Here is a 17,443-nt window from a genome sequence, read left to right on the forward strand (position 1 = left end):
AGCTTTAGCGGTCTCTCTCTTTCAAGATTCAAGATATTGTCACTCCGTTGTACAGTCAATCATGCACGTGTGAAATTATTATGCTGGGGGGCTCCGTTACAAGACATAGGTAGGCACAAAGTCACAACAATTATTATGATTATTTTCAGTCTATTTCGCTGTGAACGGTCCTGGGCGGAAACAGGCAACCGGCAGCTGGAAACAGGGAGGGAGGGTGTCATGGAAGCGCCCACGGTCTCACCAGGAAACTCGTGAATACACCCTAAAATGTTTTTTCTACACAGCAGCTCGGGGGAAGTTGTTATGAGAAGCTCAATGTTGTCAGATACAGCCAATGGTTTCCTGCATACAGACTGTTAAAAAAACGCCAAAACGAATGCAGGTCTATGGGAACAAGTGACTCTGTAAACCCACCCACGTCCATTTCCCCCCTGCAAAATGCATCCCAAAACAGCCCAACTGGGCGGAAAACCCGCACACCTGGCAACACTGGAGAAGTTACAGGCTGCTCCCTCCATTCCCAGCCCCATTCACACCTCTTTACATTTACATCTGGCCAATCGTTGACCCCCCCCCCCCCCCCCCGCCCCCACTGTTGAGAACAGAGTACAACAGAGTACAAAAGAAGCTTCACCTTCAAACCAAGCCCAAACCTTCCACCAAAGGAGGGAATACTGAAGTACTGGAACCAGCTGCTGACTCGTCACACTGAACTGGAGATTTGGAGATACGCAACTCAAAAGTGAAAGTAACTTTCTATTGGAGTATCGGAGAGAGTGGTACTGTAGCTCTTTGCCTGGTGAGTTTTCAGCTTCACAGAGAGAGAACATGTCTTTCATATCAGAGGAGCATCTCCTCTGTCCTGCCTGCGACGGCATCTTTAAAGAGCCTGTTGTCCTGTCATGCAGCCACAGCTTCTGTAAAGCCTGTCTGAAGACGACGTGGTGGACACAGACAGAAATATATGTCTGTCCATTTTGTAAAGGAACTTCTTCAATGAATCCACCAGTTAGCTTGGTGTTAAAGAACCTGTGTGAGGCTTTCTTACTGGAGAGAGGCGAGCGAGCTTCAGCAGGATCTGAGCTTCTCTGCCGTCTACACAGTGAGGAATTCAAGTTCTTCTGTCTGGACCATCAGCGGCCAGTGTGTCTTGTCTGTCTGCATTCAGAAAAACACACCAACCACAGATTCAGACCCGTCGATGTAGCTGCAGATGATCACAAGAAGGAACTCCGGAAATCACTGAAGCCCATAAAGGAGAAACTGTGGATCTTTAATCAAGTTAAAGGGAACTGTGATCAAACAGCAGAACACATTAAGGACCAGGCCCAACGCACAGAGAGGCAGATTAAGGAGGAATTTAAGAAGCTTCACCAGTTTCTCCAAGAGGAAGAGGAGGCCAGGTTGGCTGCACTGAGGGAGGAAGAGCAGCAGAAGAGTCAGATGATAAAGGAGAAGATTGAGGGTCTGAGCAGAGAGATAACAGCCCTTTCTGACACAGTCAGAGCCATAGAGAAGGAGATGAAAGCTGAAGATGTCTTGTTCCTGCAGAACTATAAGGCTACAGTGGAAAGAGTCCAGCGCCCCCTGCTGGAGGATCCACAGCTGGTCTCAGGAGCTCTGATAGACGAGGCCAAACACCTGGGCAACATGAGCTTCACAGTCTGGGAAAAGATGAAGGAGATGGTGTCCTATGCTCCCGTGATTCTGGACCCCAACACTGTCCATCCAAACTTCATCCTGTCTGAAGATCTGACCAGTGTGAAATATGCAAGATCGGGAGAGAGACAGCAGCGTCCTGACAACCCAGAGAGGCTTGACCACCTCTCTGTCCTGGGCTCTGAAGGCTTCAACTCAGGAACTCACGGCTGGGATGTTGAGGTTGGAGGCAATCCATGCTGGGAACTGGGTGTGATAGCAGAGCCTGTCCAGAGGGAGGGCAGCATACAATCTGGAATATGGGGATTACAGTGTCGTAATGGTGAATACAGAGCACACTCCCCATTAGATCTAGAACGCTTGGGTTGTCTCAACACTGTTTTCCCAGTGAAGCTCCAGAGGATCAGAGTGCATCTGGACTGGAAGCAAGGAAAGCTGTCATTCTCTGATCCTGATACTAGCACACACATACACACCTTCACACACACCTTCACTGACAGGGTCTTTCCATACATTTTCACTTGGAATGGACTTCCTCTGAAGATTTTACCTCTGAAGTTCTTAATTATCTAATAATAATAATAATAATAGTATATATACACATATATATATACACACACACATACATACATACAGATCCTATCATGGAAATGTCATGGCATCGAGGCAGTAATTAAAGCAAAAGGATTCCCGACCAAGTATTGAGTGCAGGCATGAACATAACTTTTCTGAAGATTGACATTTCTGTTTTGAAAATACCGGTTTTTGATTGGTTTTATGTGATATTTCAGTTCTTGAAATACTGTTTTGGGGGGTTCTTATGAGCTGGAAGCCAGACTTATGCAAAGTTAAACAAATAAATACTTCAAATACTTTACTTTGTGTGTAATGAATCTCTAATCTATGAAAGTTTCACTTTTTGAAAGGAATTATGGAAAAAAAATAACCTTTCCATGATATTAAATTTTTGGGGGTAAGGATCTATATAGGATATATATATACATATATATATATATATATATATATATATTACATGATGGGGATGGCGGACTCTCTGGAAGTCTGCATGGCAGCCATTTATTAGTAAAACATTTGACCAGTAAAAAGGTTAGTAAAAGTATAGAGTTCTCAGTTCAAATGTTGCTGGAATATATTGTTCCAGAATGTAAACACCAAGTGTGATTATCTTAATCATATCATAATCATATGATCTTATACAGTATATTGTCTTGATTAGAGCAGCATTGTGCAATAGGAAATTGTCCGATTTCACTAATCGGCCCATTAAAATGAATAATGAAACCTAAGTTGCACCGAACCTAAGAATTGATTTCATACAGCTCTCGTTGAGTGATACCACCACCCAGAGGCATAAAAGAGCAGCATAAGCATTTGCACTATACTCACCTCTGCATGTGGGTGGCGGTAGTGCACCGTTGATTTCAAACAATCGAGATGCTGGTAGATGCGGTGTGACAAACAGTGAGCAGAGTAATGATGTGCAGGTTGAGTTCAATTGTGGCGAAAGTGTAAGTGTCAAACTCTTAAGTGCTCATTATAGTCGAGCGAGGCACCGCAAGGCAGACCCCCGCAGGTCACGCTGGGACCGATGCTTTCATAGTCAGAGCGGCAGCAAAGTGATCCTCGTGACATTGTACAGTGATAATAGTGAACGGCCCATGAAAAGTCACAATGACACGCCATTATGTGCAGTACTGAGTGTGGTTTCGCTCTCAAATGACCGTATATCAGCACATGAATAGAATCACCAAAACTTGTTTTTACTGAATAGGCATTTCAGTTCTCAGCCCTGATAGCCTACTCTGTGCTTCTTAATCTCTCTCAATACAACACATTTACTTGTTGAAATGAGTAAAAGCGAACAGTTACAAGTTTTACCACATGGGTAAGGAAATGTGGTCAAAACAACTTCATCTTGGCTCATGAAGTTGACTATGTTTAACTAAGAAATTCCTCTAGATGGCATCTTATTTTGTGTGTCAATTCCGCTTTGCGTGACTTCGCAGACAACTATTACGAGGGAACAGGCTGTGTATCTCTTTTGATTAGCCTCTGCATTACGATATGGAAACACACTTGTCTCTATTTACTTAAATTCATCCATGGACGAGTCATCAGTATAGAGAGGCAAAATGACCGCCTACTTGCTGCTCCAGAGATTTTCACCCGCCATTTATTTTCCCATACACATTTCGTAAAATGCATATAAAAATAGTTTTACTGGTTCAAACCAAACGGTACAGATATATTTAGAAACAGGAGAGACCAGAGAACATTTAACTGGGACCAAAACGTTTAAAAAAAAAGTGCGGGTTTAAAGAAAATATTTTTTCAATGTTTTTTTTTGTTTTGGTCTGAGTGAAATGTTCTATGGTCTCTCCCGATTATAGTGTTAGCTGAACCGTTTGGTTCGACGAAGTACAATAATATGATAAGCATTTTACGAAATGTCAATGGGAAAATAAATGGCGGATGAAAATCTCTGGTACAGTGCTGAAGCAGGAAGTGACGTTCCACTTTGCCTCTCTATAGCTCGCCTCAGGAAAGGTGTGACAGGGCAGGGGATGGCATGATGAAGTCATGCTAAATAATGAAATCCTGCCATTTTCTAACTCAGCGTAAAAAAAACATCACAACAATGGATGATGCCTCGCCACAGTAATGGTCGGCGCCTGCTTGACCCCCCGAGACCGGGGTTTTAATCTGGGCCCGGAAGGCGCTGACATTTGTGTGACATTTACCGTCTCTCATCGTTACCTCACATAGCTGAGCAGGGCCCACTTAATGGCTCTGGGCAATCAATAGCCAGTCATTCCATCCCCCCCTTTTGGAAGCCCAATGAAAAGGCATCTGTGTAATCTGATGAATCACGTCGTAGCATTGCTGCAGGTCAACTAGGATTATAATCTGTAGTTCAAAAGGGATCATGTCTATGTTCCCCGGGTTCTATGTTCCCCCCGGGTTCTATATTCCCCGTTTTTCACTAACCTCTCCCAGCCCCCACGCCAAACCTAACCTCCCCCAGACCCTAACCCAAAACCTAACCTCTCCCACCCCCACGCCTAAACCTAAGGTCGGCATTGCGGGTGGTCGGCATAGCGGGTGGACACCATTTGGGAAAAACGGGGAACATAGGACCCGGGGAACATAGGGATGACCCCGTTCAAAACAAGAGCTGGAGGAGGCAGCGGTGCTGCAAAGCTGGCTGTTGGTGCAGTGATGTTTACTGCTTTGTTTGAAAGGTTCTTAAAGGAGGAAGCTGTTCGAGCTCATCAATACGTGATGTCCAGTGCATTACCGGAAATGTTTTGTGATGAAGGCGGCATTTACTGTTTTAGTGGCCCCATTCGCTCAAGCTGCCTCGTATGCTTCTTCTGCCGCTGGTTTCCCAGAATGTCTTTCGACAGCCCCCCCAAGAGGAGTGGGCTCCCTGTGCTGTCGTGTAAGAGGACAGAGCAATGGTGATTTCTCATGATCACCATTTACATTAAAATGCATTGGAATGACTTGGTCACAAACCACGCCTCCAGCTGGTATAAAAAAAGAACACTAGAAACACATAGGGAAACAAGATAGAAGACATGGATACATTCAGCATGTCGGCACAGTGCAAAAGTTGTAAGAGGTCAAAAAGGCACCCAGCTCACCCGGTGCCTATTTGGAGTGGATCTATCTCCTCTCACCCTCTTCCTCTGTAACGTTGCTGTCAGGTTGTTTGTGTGTGATACAGTGACCATTGTATCAGGCAGTCATATACAGTATATATATATATACTATATACTATACTATATAGTATATATATATAGTATATATATATATATATATATATATATATATATATATATATATATATGAGCTCGAACAGCTTCCTCCTTTAAGAACCTTTCAAACAAAGCAGTAAACATTATATAGTATATATATATATATATATATATATATATATATATAATGGCCTGCTATCACCTGAACTGATTTAATATGTGTGTGCAATTTATGTTTTCTTGGAAAAGCTCAATTCAAAGGAATGCATTTAATTGTGCTAAGGTGAGATGCATGCCCCTTCGTCATCCTCAAATTGTCCCACATTCGGGGAACACAGTTTGAAGAAGATGAAGATGCATGCTGCAAAAAGGAAATTTAAGCTACAAAGTGGCAAAGTCATACGTTTGATTTTTGGTATAGCGCCCCCCACTGGGAATCAGTAGTTAAGGAGGACCAAACAATGAACCATGAAATGTCTTTTGGCGTGAGTGAGTGGTGATTGAAGTCTAGATGAAGTCAATAACCTTCTAAACTCTGCAAACTTTTCCAGTGCTCTGAAACTAATGGACGTGGAGTTTTCTCAAAAAAGCAAAACAGGTTACCTTTTTTATGTATTTCCTCGAGATGACAAATCTCTTCAACTGCCAATTTTCAGAGGCTAAGCTTTTGTATTGATTGACCTTTTGTGAGTGTAAGTCTGAAAGTGAGTTTTGAGAGGCAGAAATCTCAACAACTGGCCAAGCAGTCGTTGAGTCACTGGTATTGATCAGGAGACACACTGTGCTGTATTTGTGGGGCAGTAAACAAACAAAACAAACAGACTTACTGCGTGTTTAACCTTTGCACCGGTTGCAGAATATTTCACTTAACTGTCTCCCTGGGGCATTTTGTGTGTTTCTCATTTGTTCATTCTGAATAATGAAGCATAATGGGCTTTTCACCGCCACCTGGATCTGTTTGGAGATGTTGGACGTGTTGGGAAAATATGAGCATGAAAAGTGAATGATGAACACTGTCCTCCTGCACAACAAACACTAGGCTCTTTCACACACAGATCACGCAAAATTGCAGTTTAGGAGTCCCGCAAAGGCTGCAGCCTCGCCACAGAAATTGCTTTCACACAGAGCCAAGCAGCACGGCCACATTCCCGTGCTGCGGTGTACTTTCAGGTGAAATCCCCCGCTCCCGGATTGAAAGGCGAGCGGAGGGATTTCCAGCTCCAACTAAAATTGGAACGATACACGACCACACGCCAGTCTTCTCTGTATCGTTCCAATTGAGTAGGCTATACTAAAATTGGAACGATACACGACCGCACGCCAGTCTTCTCTGTATCGTTCCAACAGAGCTGATTTCGAGAGGGAATATCCTCAGACCAACTCGCCACAGACAGCTATAGCCCTCTGAAGCTTATTATTATATCCGTTAATTTTACCTACTAATGTCAACATCGTTTGAGCATAAAGCCTAACCGCACGGAGCATTCCTCCTGGCGTCCCTGCAGTCATGATTGTATAGGCTACTTTTTTTACTTTCACTCATGCACTTTCTTGATACATGAGGTGATTTCCCCTGTAATTTTTTTATGAATGAGCTGACCATTCGCACCTTTTCCGGCTAGCTGCGACAACGCTTTCAAGTGGAGGCGGGTTGCCAGGTAACCCGGCGCTGTTACTACCTACCGTGGCGGGACAAAAGGCGTAAAACAATTATCCACCAAAGTGCGTTCACGACTTTCACATCGGAGGCGCTAATCCTATTTTCCGTGCATTTTTCGGTTTTCAAGGCCGGTGTGAAAGAGCTCACTGTTGAGGTTCCATGCAGTGAGGCATTACTCTGTTGAGGTTCCATGCAGTGAGGCATTACACTGTTGAGGTTCCATGCAGTGAGGCATTACACTGTTGAGGTTCCACACAGTGAGGCATTACAATGTTGAGGTTCCATGCAGTGAGGCATTACTCTGTTGAGGTTCCATGCAGTGAGGCATTACACTGTTGAGGTTCCACGCAGTGAGGCATTACACTGTTGAGGTTCCACACAGTGAGGCATTACACTGTTGAGGTTCCACACAGTGAGGCATTACACTGTTGAGGTTCCACACAGTGATGCATTACAATGTTGAGGTTCCATGCAGTGAGGCATTACACTGTTGAGGTTCCATGCAGTGAGGCATTACACTGTTGAGGTTCCATGCAGTGAGGCATTACACTGTTGAGGTTCCATGCAGTGAGGCATTACATCAGCAGCTGTAGTGAAGCTGCTCAATAGAATGACAATAATGATAATGGCATGGCGGGCGTCCGGGTAGTGGGTTGCAGGTTCAAGCCCCATGTTACCATCCAGCTTGTTCGGATGTCCATACAGACACAATTGGACTTGAGGTCAGACATCGCCCACATACTCAATTTTATATAGATGCTGCTCGGCTGATCCCTCGTATATACCTTTAAAAGTAATGTGCCAGGGGTGTAAAGAGTGTGTGTGTGTGTGGTGTGGGGGATTTGAACTCAGTGATGTCACTCGAGCCATCAGTGATGTCACAATGTCTATGACTTCATTAGCATATATGGTCTATGACATATTCAGTGCTTTATGACATCACTGAATGATGATGCATCTGTGGGCCTCCACAATCTGCACATGTTTTGCACCTTCACAGTGACATCACTGATGACATCACTCACTGAGTTCCACATGGTGATGTGTGGGAAGAGGCCAGCGATCTTTGTGAAATCAGCAGTCAGTGAAATCGGCGGAGTCAAACTGGAGCATAATCAAAGATGACCACCGTTATCGAAAGGATGGCGCATGTCCTGGTGCTGTGGCTGGCCATTTACCTCAGTGCAACGTGGGCTGTGGACCGGGGCAATTTCAAGACCTGTGACCAGACTGCCTTCTGCAAGCATCAGCGAGCGTTAAAGCCCGGCCGGTCTCCCTACCGAGCGCTGCTGGAGACCATGGAGCTGACCAACACTAGACTCACCCTGCAGCTCATCAATGACAACGACAAGGTACGTCTGCTGCTGGAGCTCTACTGCCTCCGGGGTAACATGATGAGGGTGAAGATTAACGACTTGAAGCCGCTGAAGCCCCGCTACGAGGTCCCAGATGTGCTCATCCAGGAGCCGCCTACCGAGCCCCTCTCTCTCCTGTCTCAGGATGAGAATGGGGCGGCTCTGTCCCTGGGGTCGGAGTCTCAGAGGGTCATCATCAGCGCCCGGCCCTTCCGGCTAGACATCATGGAGGGGCATGAAGTGTTGGTCTCAGTAAACCCACGCGGCCTGCTAGCCTTCGAGCACCTGAGGACGCGCAAGGACAGTCAAACGAACCCAGAGGCTGAGCCGCCAAATGAAGAGGAAGACATTGTACAAGACAGGATGTGGGAGGAAACATTTAAATCACACTCAGATAGCAAATCTAACAGCCCCACCACCGCCATCAGCTTGGACTTCTCCTTGCCAGGGGTTGAACATGTTTATGGCATCCCAGAACATGCAGACACCCTCAAACTCAAAACCACAGAAGGCAGCGACCCATACCGGCTTTATAACCTGGATGTGTTCCAGTATGAGCTGTATAACCCCATGGCCCTGTACGGTGCCGTCCCGGTCATGCTTGCCCACAACACCCAGCGGACCACCGGCATCTTCTGGCTCAACGCCGCCGAGACCTGGGTGGACATCAGCTCCAAAACTGCTGAAAAGACCGTGTTTGGGAAGATGCTGGACTACGTGCAGGGCTCCAGTGAGATGACACAGACGGACGTGCGTTGGATCTCGGAGAGCGGTATCATCGATGTCTTTGTCATGCTGGGACCGACGCCCCAGGATGTCTTCTCCCAGTACTCCTCCCTTACAGGGACCCAGGCCTTCCCTCCCCTTGCTGCCCTGGGCTACCACCAGTGTCGCTGGAACTATAACGACCAGGAGGACGTGCAGGCGGTGGACGCAAGCTTCGACCAGCACGACATCCCCTATGACTTCATCTGGCTCGACATCGAGCACACGGATGGTAAGCGCTACTTCACCTGGGACCCCCACAAGTTCGCCACGCCCAAGGACATGCTGCAGGGCATCATGGACAAGAGACGAAAAATGGTAGCCATTGTGGACCCTCATATCAAAGTAGACAGCAACTACAAGATCCATAATGAAATCCGCTCGCGGGGTTTCTATATCAAGAATAAAGATGGTGAAGACTACGAGGGCTGGTGTTGGCCGGGCAATGCAGGCTACCCCGACTTCACCAATCCAGAGATGAGGGCCTGGTGGGCCAGCATGTTTGCCTATGATAAGTATGAGGGTTCCATGGAGAATCTATACACTTGGATTGACATGAACGAGCCATCGGTCTTCAACGGCCCAGAGGTCACTATGCACAAGGACGCGTTGCATGGAGCCTGGGAGCACCGTGAGGTGCACAACCTCTACGGCTTCTACATGCAAATGGCCACGGCGGAAGGCCTGATCCAGAGGTCAGGGGGAGTGGAGCGACCATTTGTCCTGACCAGAGCCTTCTTTGCTGGGTCACAGCGCTACGGTGCTGTGTGGACAGGAGATAATACTGCTGAGTGGGACCACATGAAAATCTCCATCCCCATGTGTCTGAGCCTGGGCCTGGTGGGACTCTCTCTCTGTGGGGCTGATGTGGGAGGCTTCGACAAGTCTCCGAGCAGCGAGCTGTTGGTCCGCTGGTACCAGACGGGAGCCTACCAGCCCTTCTTCAGGGCGCACGGCCACCTGGACACCCCCCGCCGCGAGCCCTGGCTGTTCGGTCCCGAGAACACGACACTGATCCGGGAAGCGGTGCGCCAGCGCTACACCCTGCTGCCTTACTGGTACCAGCTCTTCTACCATGCACACCGCACCGGACACCCCGTCATGAGACCGCTGTGGGTGGAGTATCCTCAGGACCCCACTACTTTCGCCATGGATGACCAGTTCTTGATTGGGAGGGATTTGTTGGTTTACCCAGTGACTGAGGAGGGATCCAGGGGCATCACTGCCTACCTGCCTGGTAAAGGAGAGGTCTGGTTTGACGTCCACACCTTCCAGAAGCATGATGGCACCCAGAAACTTTATGTCCCTGTCACCATGAATTCTATCCCTGTATTCCAGCGTGGCGGCTCCATTATTCCCAGGAAGGAGAGAGTTCGCAGGTCCTCTAGCTGCATGGAGCACGATCCCTACACTTTATATATGGCTCTCAACCCCCAGGGAACGGCGGAAGGTGAGCTCTACATCGACGACGGCCACACCTTCAACTTCGAGAATAAGGAATTCATCCACAGGAGGCTGTCCTTTGCCAAGAACACCCTCTCCTCCATTAACCTGGCTCCAGATGCACAGTTCTCCACTCCGTCCTGGATCGAACGCATCCTCATACTAGGAGCCAGTAAGCCCAGCAAGGTCACCGTCAAGACTGCTGATGGTCAGGAGAGCAAACTGGAGTTTGAGTTTGATGCCTCTATGTCAGTGCTGACTCTTCGTAAGCCTGGTATGAACGCCGGGGCGGACTGGACCGTGGTGCTTCAGTAAGCATGGAGACAGGAGATGACGGTGAGGAGGAGACAGGAAGATGAGGAGGAAATGAATGGACTGAACAGGAGGAAGGAGACAGACGGGCTGAGTGGAGTAGACACAAGCGCTTAAATACAAGAAGGATATCAGACTCACTCACTGTGGAACATGGAGAACGGATAGACAGAGGACCTACACACACATACAATCCCATGGATGCATGTTAGTAGAACTGAGTCACGTTGAAACATCTCTACCATAGCTGACCAATTTGGGGCCCGTCCTTTTGTTTTGAACCTCCATGGGTTTTGAAAGGAAAAAAATCACGGCCAATATTTTTGTCTTTCAGAGGCTGTGGTGGGCAGATTTTTAAAGTTAGCTTGATGATATGTTTACCATAACTAGACTACCTATTTTAGATTTAGAATGTAAATTGTCTATAAAATATAATTCAATGTAATTTCACATAACATCACCATTTATTTTTCGACCACAGCCATCCATCCAGATTAATTTTGGCCCTTCATAGGAAAGAATTTGGGCATGGTAGACTCTACCATCTCCCTCTTGTATTCAGTCAAAGGGTTTCTACTAGATCAGACCAACCTGTGGGTCGTGGTCCGCGGAGGGGTTGCAAGTGGGCCACCAAATTTTTTTTTTTAATATACATAAAAAAAAAAAAAAAAAAAAACCTTGCTGATAGACATGTAACTGTAATCAATCATCAATCGACCAATATGCATAAAGGACATCAGTGGGGAGATTGTTTGCCGTTATAAAATTAAGGTGCACATTCAAACACACATGCTCCCTTCCTCTATCTGGCCATAAAAAAGGAAGAGGCTTCATGACTTCATCAGTGATGTCATAGCAGAATGAGCAGTGATTGGTCTGTGTAAGATAACACGATACAGCGTGAGTTGTGATTGGTAAAATCACTGGTGATATGTGAGATCACTAGTGGTGACCTGGCCGAGCCGTCTAGAACTGTATCACATCATCAGTGATTTATGACCTCATCAGTGAGGTCATAGCAGTATTAATTATTATGTATCTTTCAAACAGTCACATTTAATCCTTTTGAAGAGAGCAAAGTTGCAGAAGAAATTCCATTGGAATAATACAGCATGGTTATTTTTGGTATATATATGGTATATGGTATATTTTTTATTCTCCATTCTGTCGCCATTTTTCTCTCGTGCACTAGTAGAAAGAGCGGACAAGGATGCACATAAGAACAAGATATCTTGAAGGCTTTTTCTTAACTTGATGGATCAAAGTTAAGTTTAATATTACTAGGCATCTCCGCTGCGAGGCCTCGCCCGTCCTTGGCCCTGCAGCTCGCTGCTTAAAAATATTAGTGTCTATCCATGTCAGTGTGTTTTTCCCCTCTTACTCCCACTTAGACGATTGAAAACATTCTGAAGGATACCAGAAGATGCGACATGGTGAAGATATTGGTTGCACACGACAAGTGAACATGGGTATGTTGTCATATAATTAATACACACCTAATACACATTTCTGGTGCGGTACAACATCCTTCTTTTTGCAGAAGGCATCTGTACATCAATACTTTTGTTTGGATAACTGATCCAAATATAAGTATTTCTGTACAGATGCCTTCTGCAAAAAGAATAAAGTGTGCATGTGTGTACACGGTAGGACACATCCTTCAAGGCGTGTTAAAGAGGACTACGCAAAGGGCATCGCTGCCTTGTTCCCATACCTGGCCGATCCTAAGGGCAAGTTGGTCTTCGGATGGGATGGCGGATCGAATGGCGGAGATGCTTAACGTCTGGATGAAGAGGTGAGCGGGCGCACGTCTATTTGTTAGGAAAACAGAGTGGAGCGGAGAAGTTCAACCTCAGATAAATAGAAAAGCAGATTCGAGATCTGCAGACGGAGCTCGGCCAGAAAGGAAATGAGCTCAACAATCTGAGAGTTGAGTACCAAAGATCCCAGATGCTGCTGTACGGAGCCTTCTCCATAGCTGTTGTGGGGCGGGTCCACTGAGCCTGGTGGGCTGGTGGCTGAACTACATCAAGAAGATGTAGATTAGCGCCCCCCTCATGATTGTTCCCAGCCGCGACAGCGGGGCTGGTATTGTTTTCACCAAGGGAAGCTGTGTGGTTATTTACTCACTTATGCCAATCGCTCTCTTTCTTGTGCCTTGGGGGTTCCGAAGCTGTGTGGTTAGAAAAGTTTAAATATTAAATAAAGAAAACGACTTGTCTTCATTCATAACATACAACATGGAGAATTCCAGTTTTTTTACACACCCGGACCTTATTTCCAGCTTTAAATATGATGTTAAACTAGATAACGTTGATTTCATTCGGATCGTCCGGGAAGATATTGAGCGCTGAGTAAAGAGTCCTGTAACAGGCGAAAATGGGCAAAAACGGGCCATCTGAAATTATCTATTTACATCTTGTAAATATCTTATTTTCTGATTCACAGCAGCACATATCGTTATTATAGCATAGCATAGCAATGACAGAAAATGAACGATCAAGCGTTATTTACCTTGGTTCACCGCTGGCTCTGCTGTCCATCACATTGATAGCAGCTCCTCACCCTCCCACTCCTTGTAATCAATTTGGTGTCCACCCGCTATGCCGACCACCCGCAATGCCGACCTTAGGTTTAGGCATGGGGGGTGGGAGAGGTTAGGTTTTGGGTTAGGGTCTGGGGGAGGTTAGGTTTAGGCGTGGGGGGTGGGAGAGGTTAGGTTTTGGGTTAGGTTTTAGGCATGGGGGGAGGTTAGGTTTGGCGTGGGGGCTGGGAGAGGTTAGCTCCACCGACACGCTGCACGCCGCCTCGCTCAGCTGGTTCTGCTTGTGGGCTATCGGCATTGTGACCTGTCGGCACTGCGGCCTGTCGGCACCATCAATTTAACGTTATTTCAGACCGGCTGAAATAAATACACGCGGCCATAGAATTCATCGTCCATAATCTCGAGATCAGATATTATCAGCCAGCGCTGTTTAGCATTCAGTATTTATTTGAGCCAGTCTGGAATAACGTATGAATTCACTTTTTACAGGTTGGAAGACTCGGAACCCATTTTTTCCGGTGTTCCGAGTTGTCATTCATGAACGCAGTATAAACCCCAAAGTTTCAAGATCCTAACAATGCCTCTGCTAATGATAATAGTGCATTTGATTTAATAGTCCAAGGGGCCAAACCAGATTTCTGTACCAGTCAAGCAAGCAAATTCTAATCAAGATTTTTCAAAATGTATGACCATAGTTGATATTTTAATATTTTAGCCTTTGCAATGGAATATACAGTAAGAGTACCTTTGTCAGACTCAAGACACTTTACATAGTTCAAGAGTTTGAAAATCAGAAAAATCAAGTTAAAAAAAAAATCAGGTAAGCTGCATTAAAAAGAAGAATTAGAAGACTGGTCACCTCTCTGTGAATGTGTGAAGCTGTTTGAACCTGAAGCAGCATGTTATGCACTCAGCAAAAAGGAAAAAAAAAGGAAAAGGATGAATAAAGCTGAAATAAACCGTGTGATTAAGTCGTGGCAGTCATGGCATCACATACAATAAGTGCTTCTATTTATCACAGAGCTGTCAGACACTGCAGCTCGGGCCTGTTTGATGTCAACCCCCACAGGTCCTTGGTAGCCTTCCCATGAGGTGGCAGGCACGTCTCCATGACAACCCTGCAAATCAGCAGGTGGCCTCTCCTCTCATGGTCAATAAGCCACATTATCTCTGTGGAGAATACCAACCCAAGAATAAAAGATTAGCATTTCACATCTGAAAACCAAGATATCGTCGCTATCAGGCAGAAACCTTGTATCTCCAAAACGGCTACTTTTCAATAAATGAAAAAAAAGAAAAACAAAAAAACTGTGTTCTTAAAATACTGAACATCATGTCGTCGAAGTTGGCAGATGTCTTCATTATAGTCAGTTTCTCGCTGGATGTGTCATTACATTATTAATATCTTACCTGAATAAGCTCAAATGATGTTACAGGATTATCAGTCCGAGTTTGAGGCACTTTCTCCGGGGCGAGCAGCCTCACACAGCCCGCTGGCCTCCTGGAGCACACAGGCGTGCGCAGCAGATCCTCCAGCAGCGGCCACGAGCCCGCGCCTCCGCCGAGTTAGGGCGGGTTCACACCAGCCTTGTGTAGTCCGGTCTATCGGACCTTTCCCCTTTAGTACGGTCCGTAGGTGAACGCTCCTACTCAAACTCTGGTGCGGACTAAAAACCGCTGGTTCGCCTGTGAGAGGTGGTCTCGGTCCGCTCTCAAGCGAACTCTGGAGCGGCCCATTTCTGGTGTGAACCCCACCCGGACTAGTCAGAGGAAGCACGTGATTTTTTGGTTATTTCCTGTTTTGGAAGCTACCGCGGAAGAAGAAGCTGCTTGCTAGCTGTAGCAGTTAGCTAGCTTATCTCGTCTCGTTACCAGCGACATCACAAACAGACAAAAATGACTAGTGGCAGGGTTTGTTTACTTTTGCCCCGACAAATTGTATGGCCAATCCACCTTATTTTTGGCGGCCATGATGCACCATGGGTGCTTCCTTCTGCTGTCCTCTTCCCCCGTTACATCTAGCTTGACACAATTTAGGCCGTCTAATGTACCCGTCTGTAAACGTTGCAGCTGAGCTGATGAATGCCGACTTGTTCAACGAGCAACAGGTTAGGCGGATGTGATAGAAAACATTATTAGGCTACATTCCCAAAACTAATGTTATTTTGTAACGAGCAAACTTTTAACGTCGGAGTTCGACAAGGAAATGCGATGCGAGGAGGCACGCGCTGCAGTCATGGGCTGCAGTGCAGATTACCCCGCTAGCTGGGCGCTTCTCGCTCATACAGTGCAGAGTAGTATCCAGGCAGCGTCAAGCCAGCGTAAACACACAGCTGCTCACGTTCTAGACCGGATATTGCTCCCAGAATTATTTTACAGCGGAGCCTCACAAAAATAAGGTGGATAACAGAACGAGATTTCTGCCCACGTGACTTTGGTTCGTGTGGGCAGGACTAGTGGATTTTGGCCTTGTGAACGCAAACCGAACCAGCTGAAAAACGAAACAATAGCTGTGTCCCAATTCAGGTGCTGCAGTCCACCAAGGCTAGATTTGAAGACCGATTGCGTCATTGCGCGCGACCTAGGCTGTCCCATTTCAAAGGCTCCTTCAAACACAGCCGAGAAATGCAGCCTCCTTTTCTCAAAACTTGAGGATGCAAGTGTTCTGTCCTTCGTGGCCTTTGTGGCATTCAAGATTTCCGCCATCTTTTCGTACACGCAACAGGTAAGCTCTACAATTCTGGTGTGCAAATTCCTTACTAAATGCACTTCTGTCAACTTTAGAGGTGATTAACCGAGGCTTAGATTATTGTAGATCTCATATTTGTCAGTATTGTGAAAAAATGTGACGTGTTTCTGTTGTAAAGAGCTGCAGGGCTTGGCTCGTGAGTGTTCCACTAGACTGCCATGTCAGACTCTCCGTGCAGCGGGAGTAACCGCTGCTGACGGCCGTCAAAGAGGCTTGTCTCCCGGGTTGCTTGGTCATGTAACACAGCCCTAGCTGGCTACCCAGCGCCGCCCGGAATGCTCACTGCGACTGGAAAGCCCCATTTAATTTCATACCATGGTCATTCTGTAGATTCATTTGAGAAAATAAGTAGCGGGGGGGCTGCCTTGGCCGATGTTGATTCAAATTTGTGTAAAGTTTTCCAGGGTGTGTGTGTGTGTGTGTGGGGGGGGGGGGGGGGGGGGTCTCTGAACGTAACGTCACGCTAGCTGTTAGATCAAAGGACCTGGTGGCCTCACTGGATGGAGGGTACTAACAGTTGTTTGTGTAAACTTGCTTGGAAGAGGACGTTAACATTAACGTTATTGTTAACGTTATTGTGTGTGTGTGTGTGTGTGTGTGTGTGGGGGGGGGGGGGTCTCTGAACTTAACAAAGGACCATGGTGCCTGGGGGGTTGCTGTGTTGTTTGTGTAAACTTGCTAGATTAGAAGAGTTTTGTGCACCAGAAAGAAAACGTGTATAGATACAATACTTAAAGGCAAGAAAGCAAGTTTTATAAAACAAATAAATAACTTGTGTAAATAATAATCTGCTGAATTTATAGGGCTGTACTGCTGCTGCACCATTATCTTATAGGCTACATCTTATATTTATACTAAGAATTATAGAACTATCACTTATATTCAAAATGTTCATACTGCATTGCTGCATTCTCATAGCACATTACATCATAATCAATAGTCTGTCAGCTTGTGTGTTCTTCACAGTAATGGTACTCTCTCTCCTCTCCAATAATAAAGAAAATGGCACAGAACAAGCTTCCAGAGACAGAGGGCCAGTTCACTTTTAAATGTGAGTATTGGTATCGCTTATTGTTATTGGCTGGTCCTCTTGTTGAAAATGTCACCTGCTTAAATATTTGCTTCTGTGTTTTTGTCTTAAGGGAGCAAAGAACTAACTGCCAAATTTATCCG

General features: G+C 46.1%; 1 protein-coding gene and 1 pseudogene across 2 annotated transcripts; both read left to right on the forward strand.

Annotated features, from left to right (window-relative positions):
• Window positions 1-828: 828 nt before the first annotated feature.
• Window positions 829-2,232, forward strand: LOC310791479 (E3 ubiquitin-protein ligase TRIM39-like; the record flags this gene model as incomplete). Its single annotated transcript, XM_083653164.1, has 1 exon — window positions 829-2,232. The coding sequence occupies one exon, from the start codon at window positions 829-831 to the stop codon at window positions 2,230-2,232; it is 1,404 nt and encodes a 467-aa protein (XP_083509290.1).
• A 5,990-nt stretch (window positions 2,233-8,222) lies between these two features.
• On the forward strand, window positions 8,223-10,979 carry LOC310791657 (neutral alpha-glucosidase AB pseudogene; annotated as a pseudogene). The gene has a single exon. The product of its transcript is annotated as a neutral alpha-glucosidase AB pseudogene (transcript).
• The last annotated feature ends 6,464 nt before the right edge of the window (window positions 10,980-17,443 follow it).

The sequence above is a fragment of the Poromitra crassiceps genome (genome assembly GCF_964638095.1).
Source record: "Poromitra crassiceps genome assembly, chromosome: 16".
In the NCBI taxonomy this organism is placed as follows: domain Eukaryota; kingdom Metazoa; phylum Chordata; class Actinopteri; order Beryciformes; family Melamphaidae; genus Poromitra; species Poromitra crassiceps.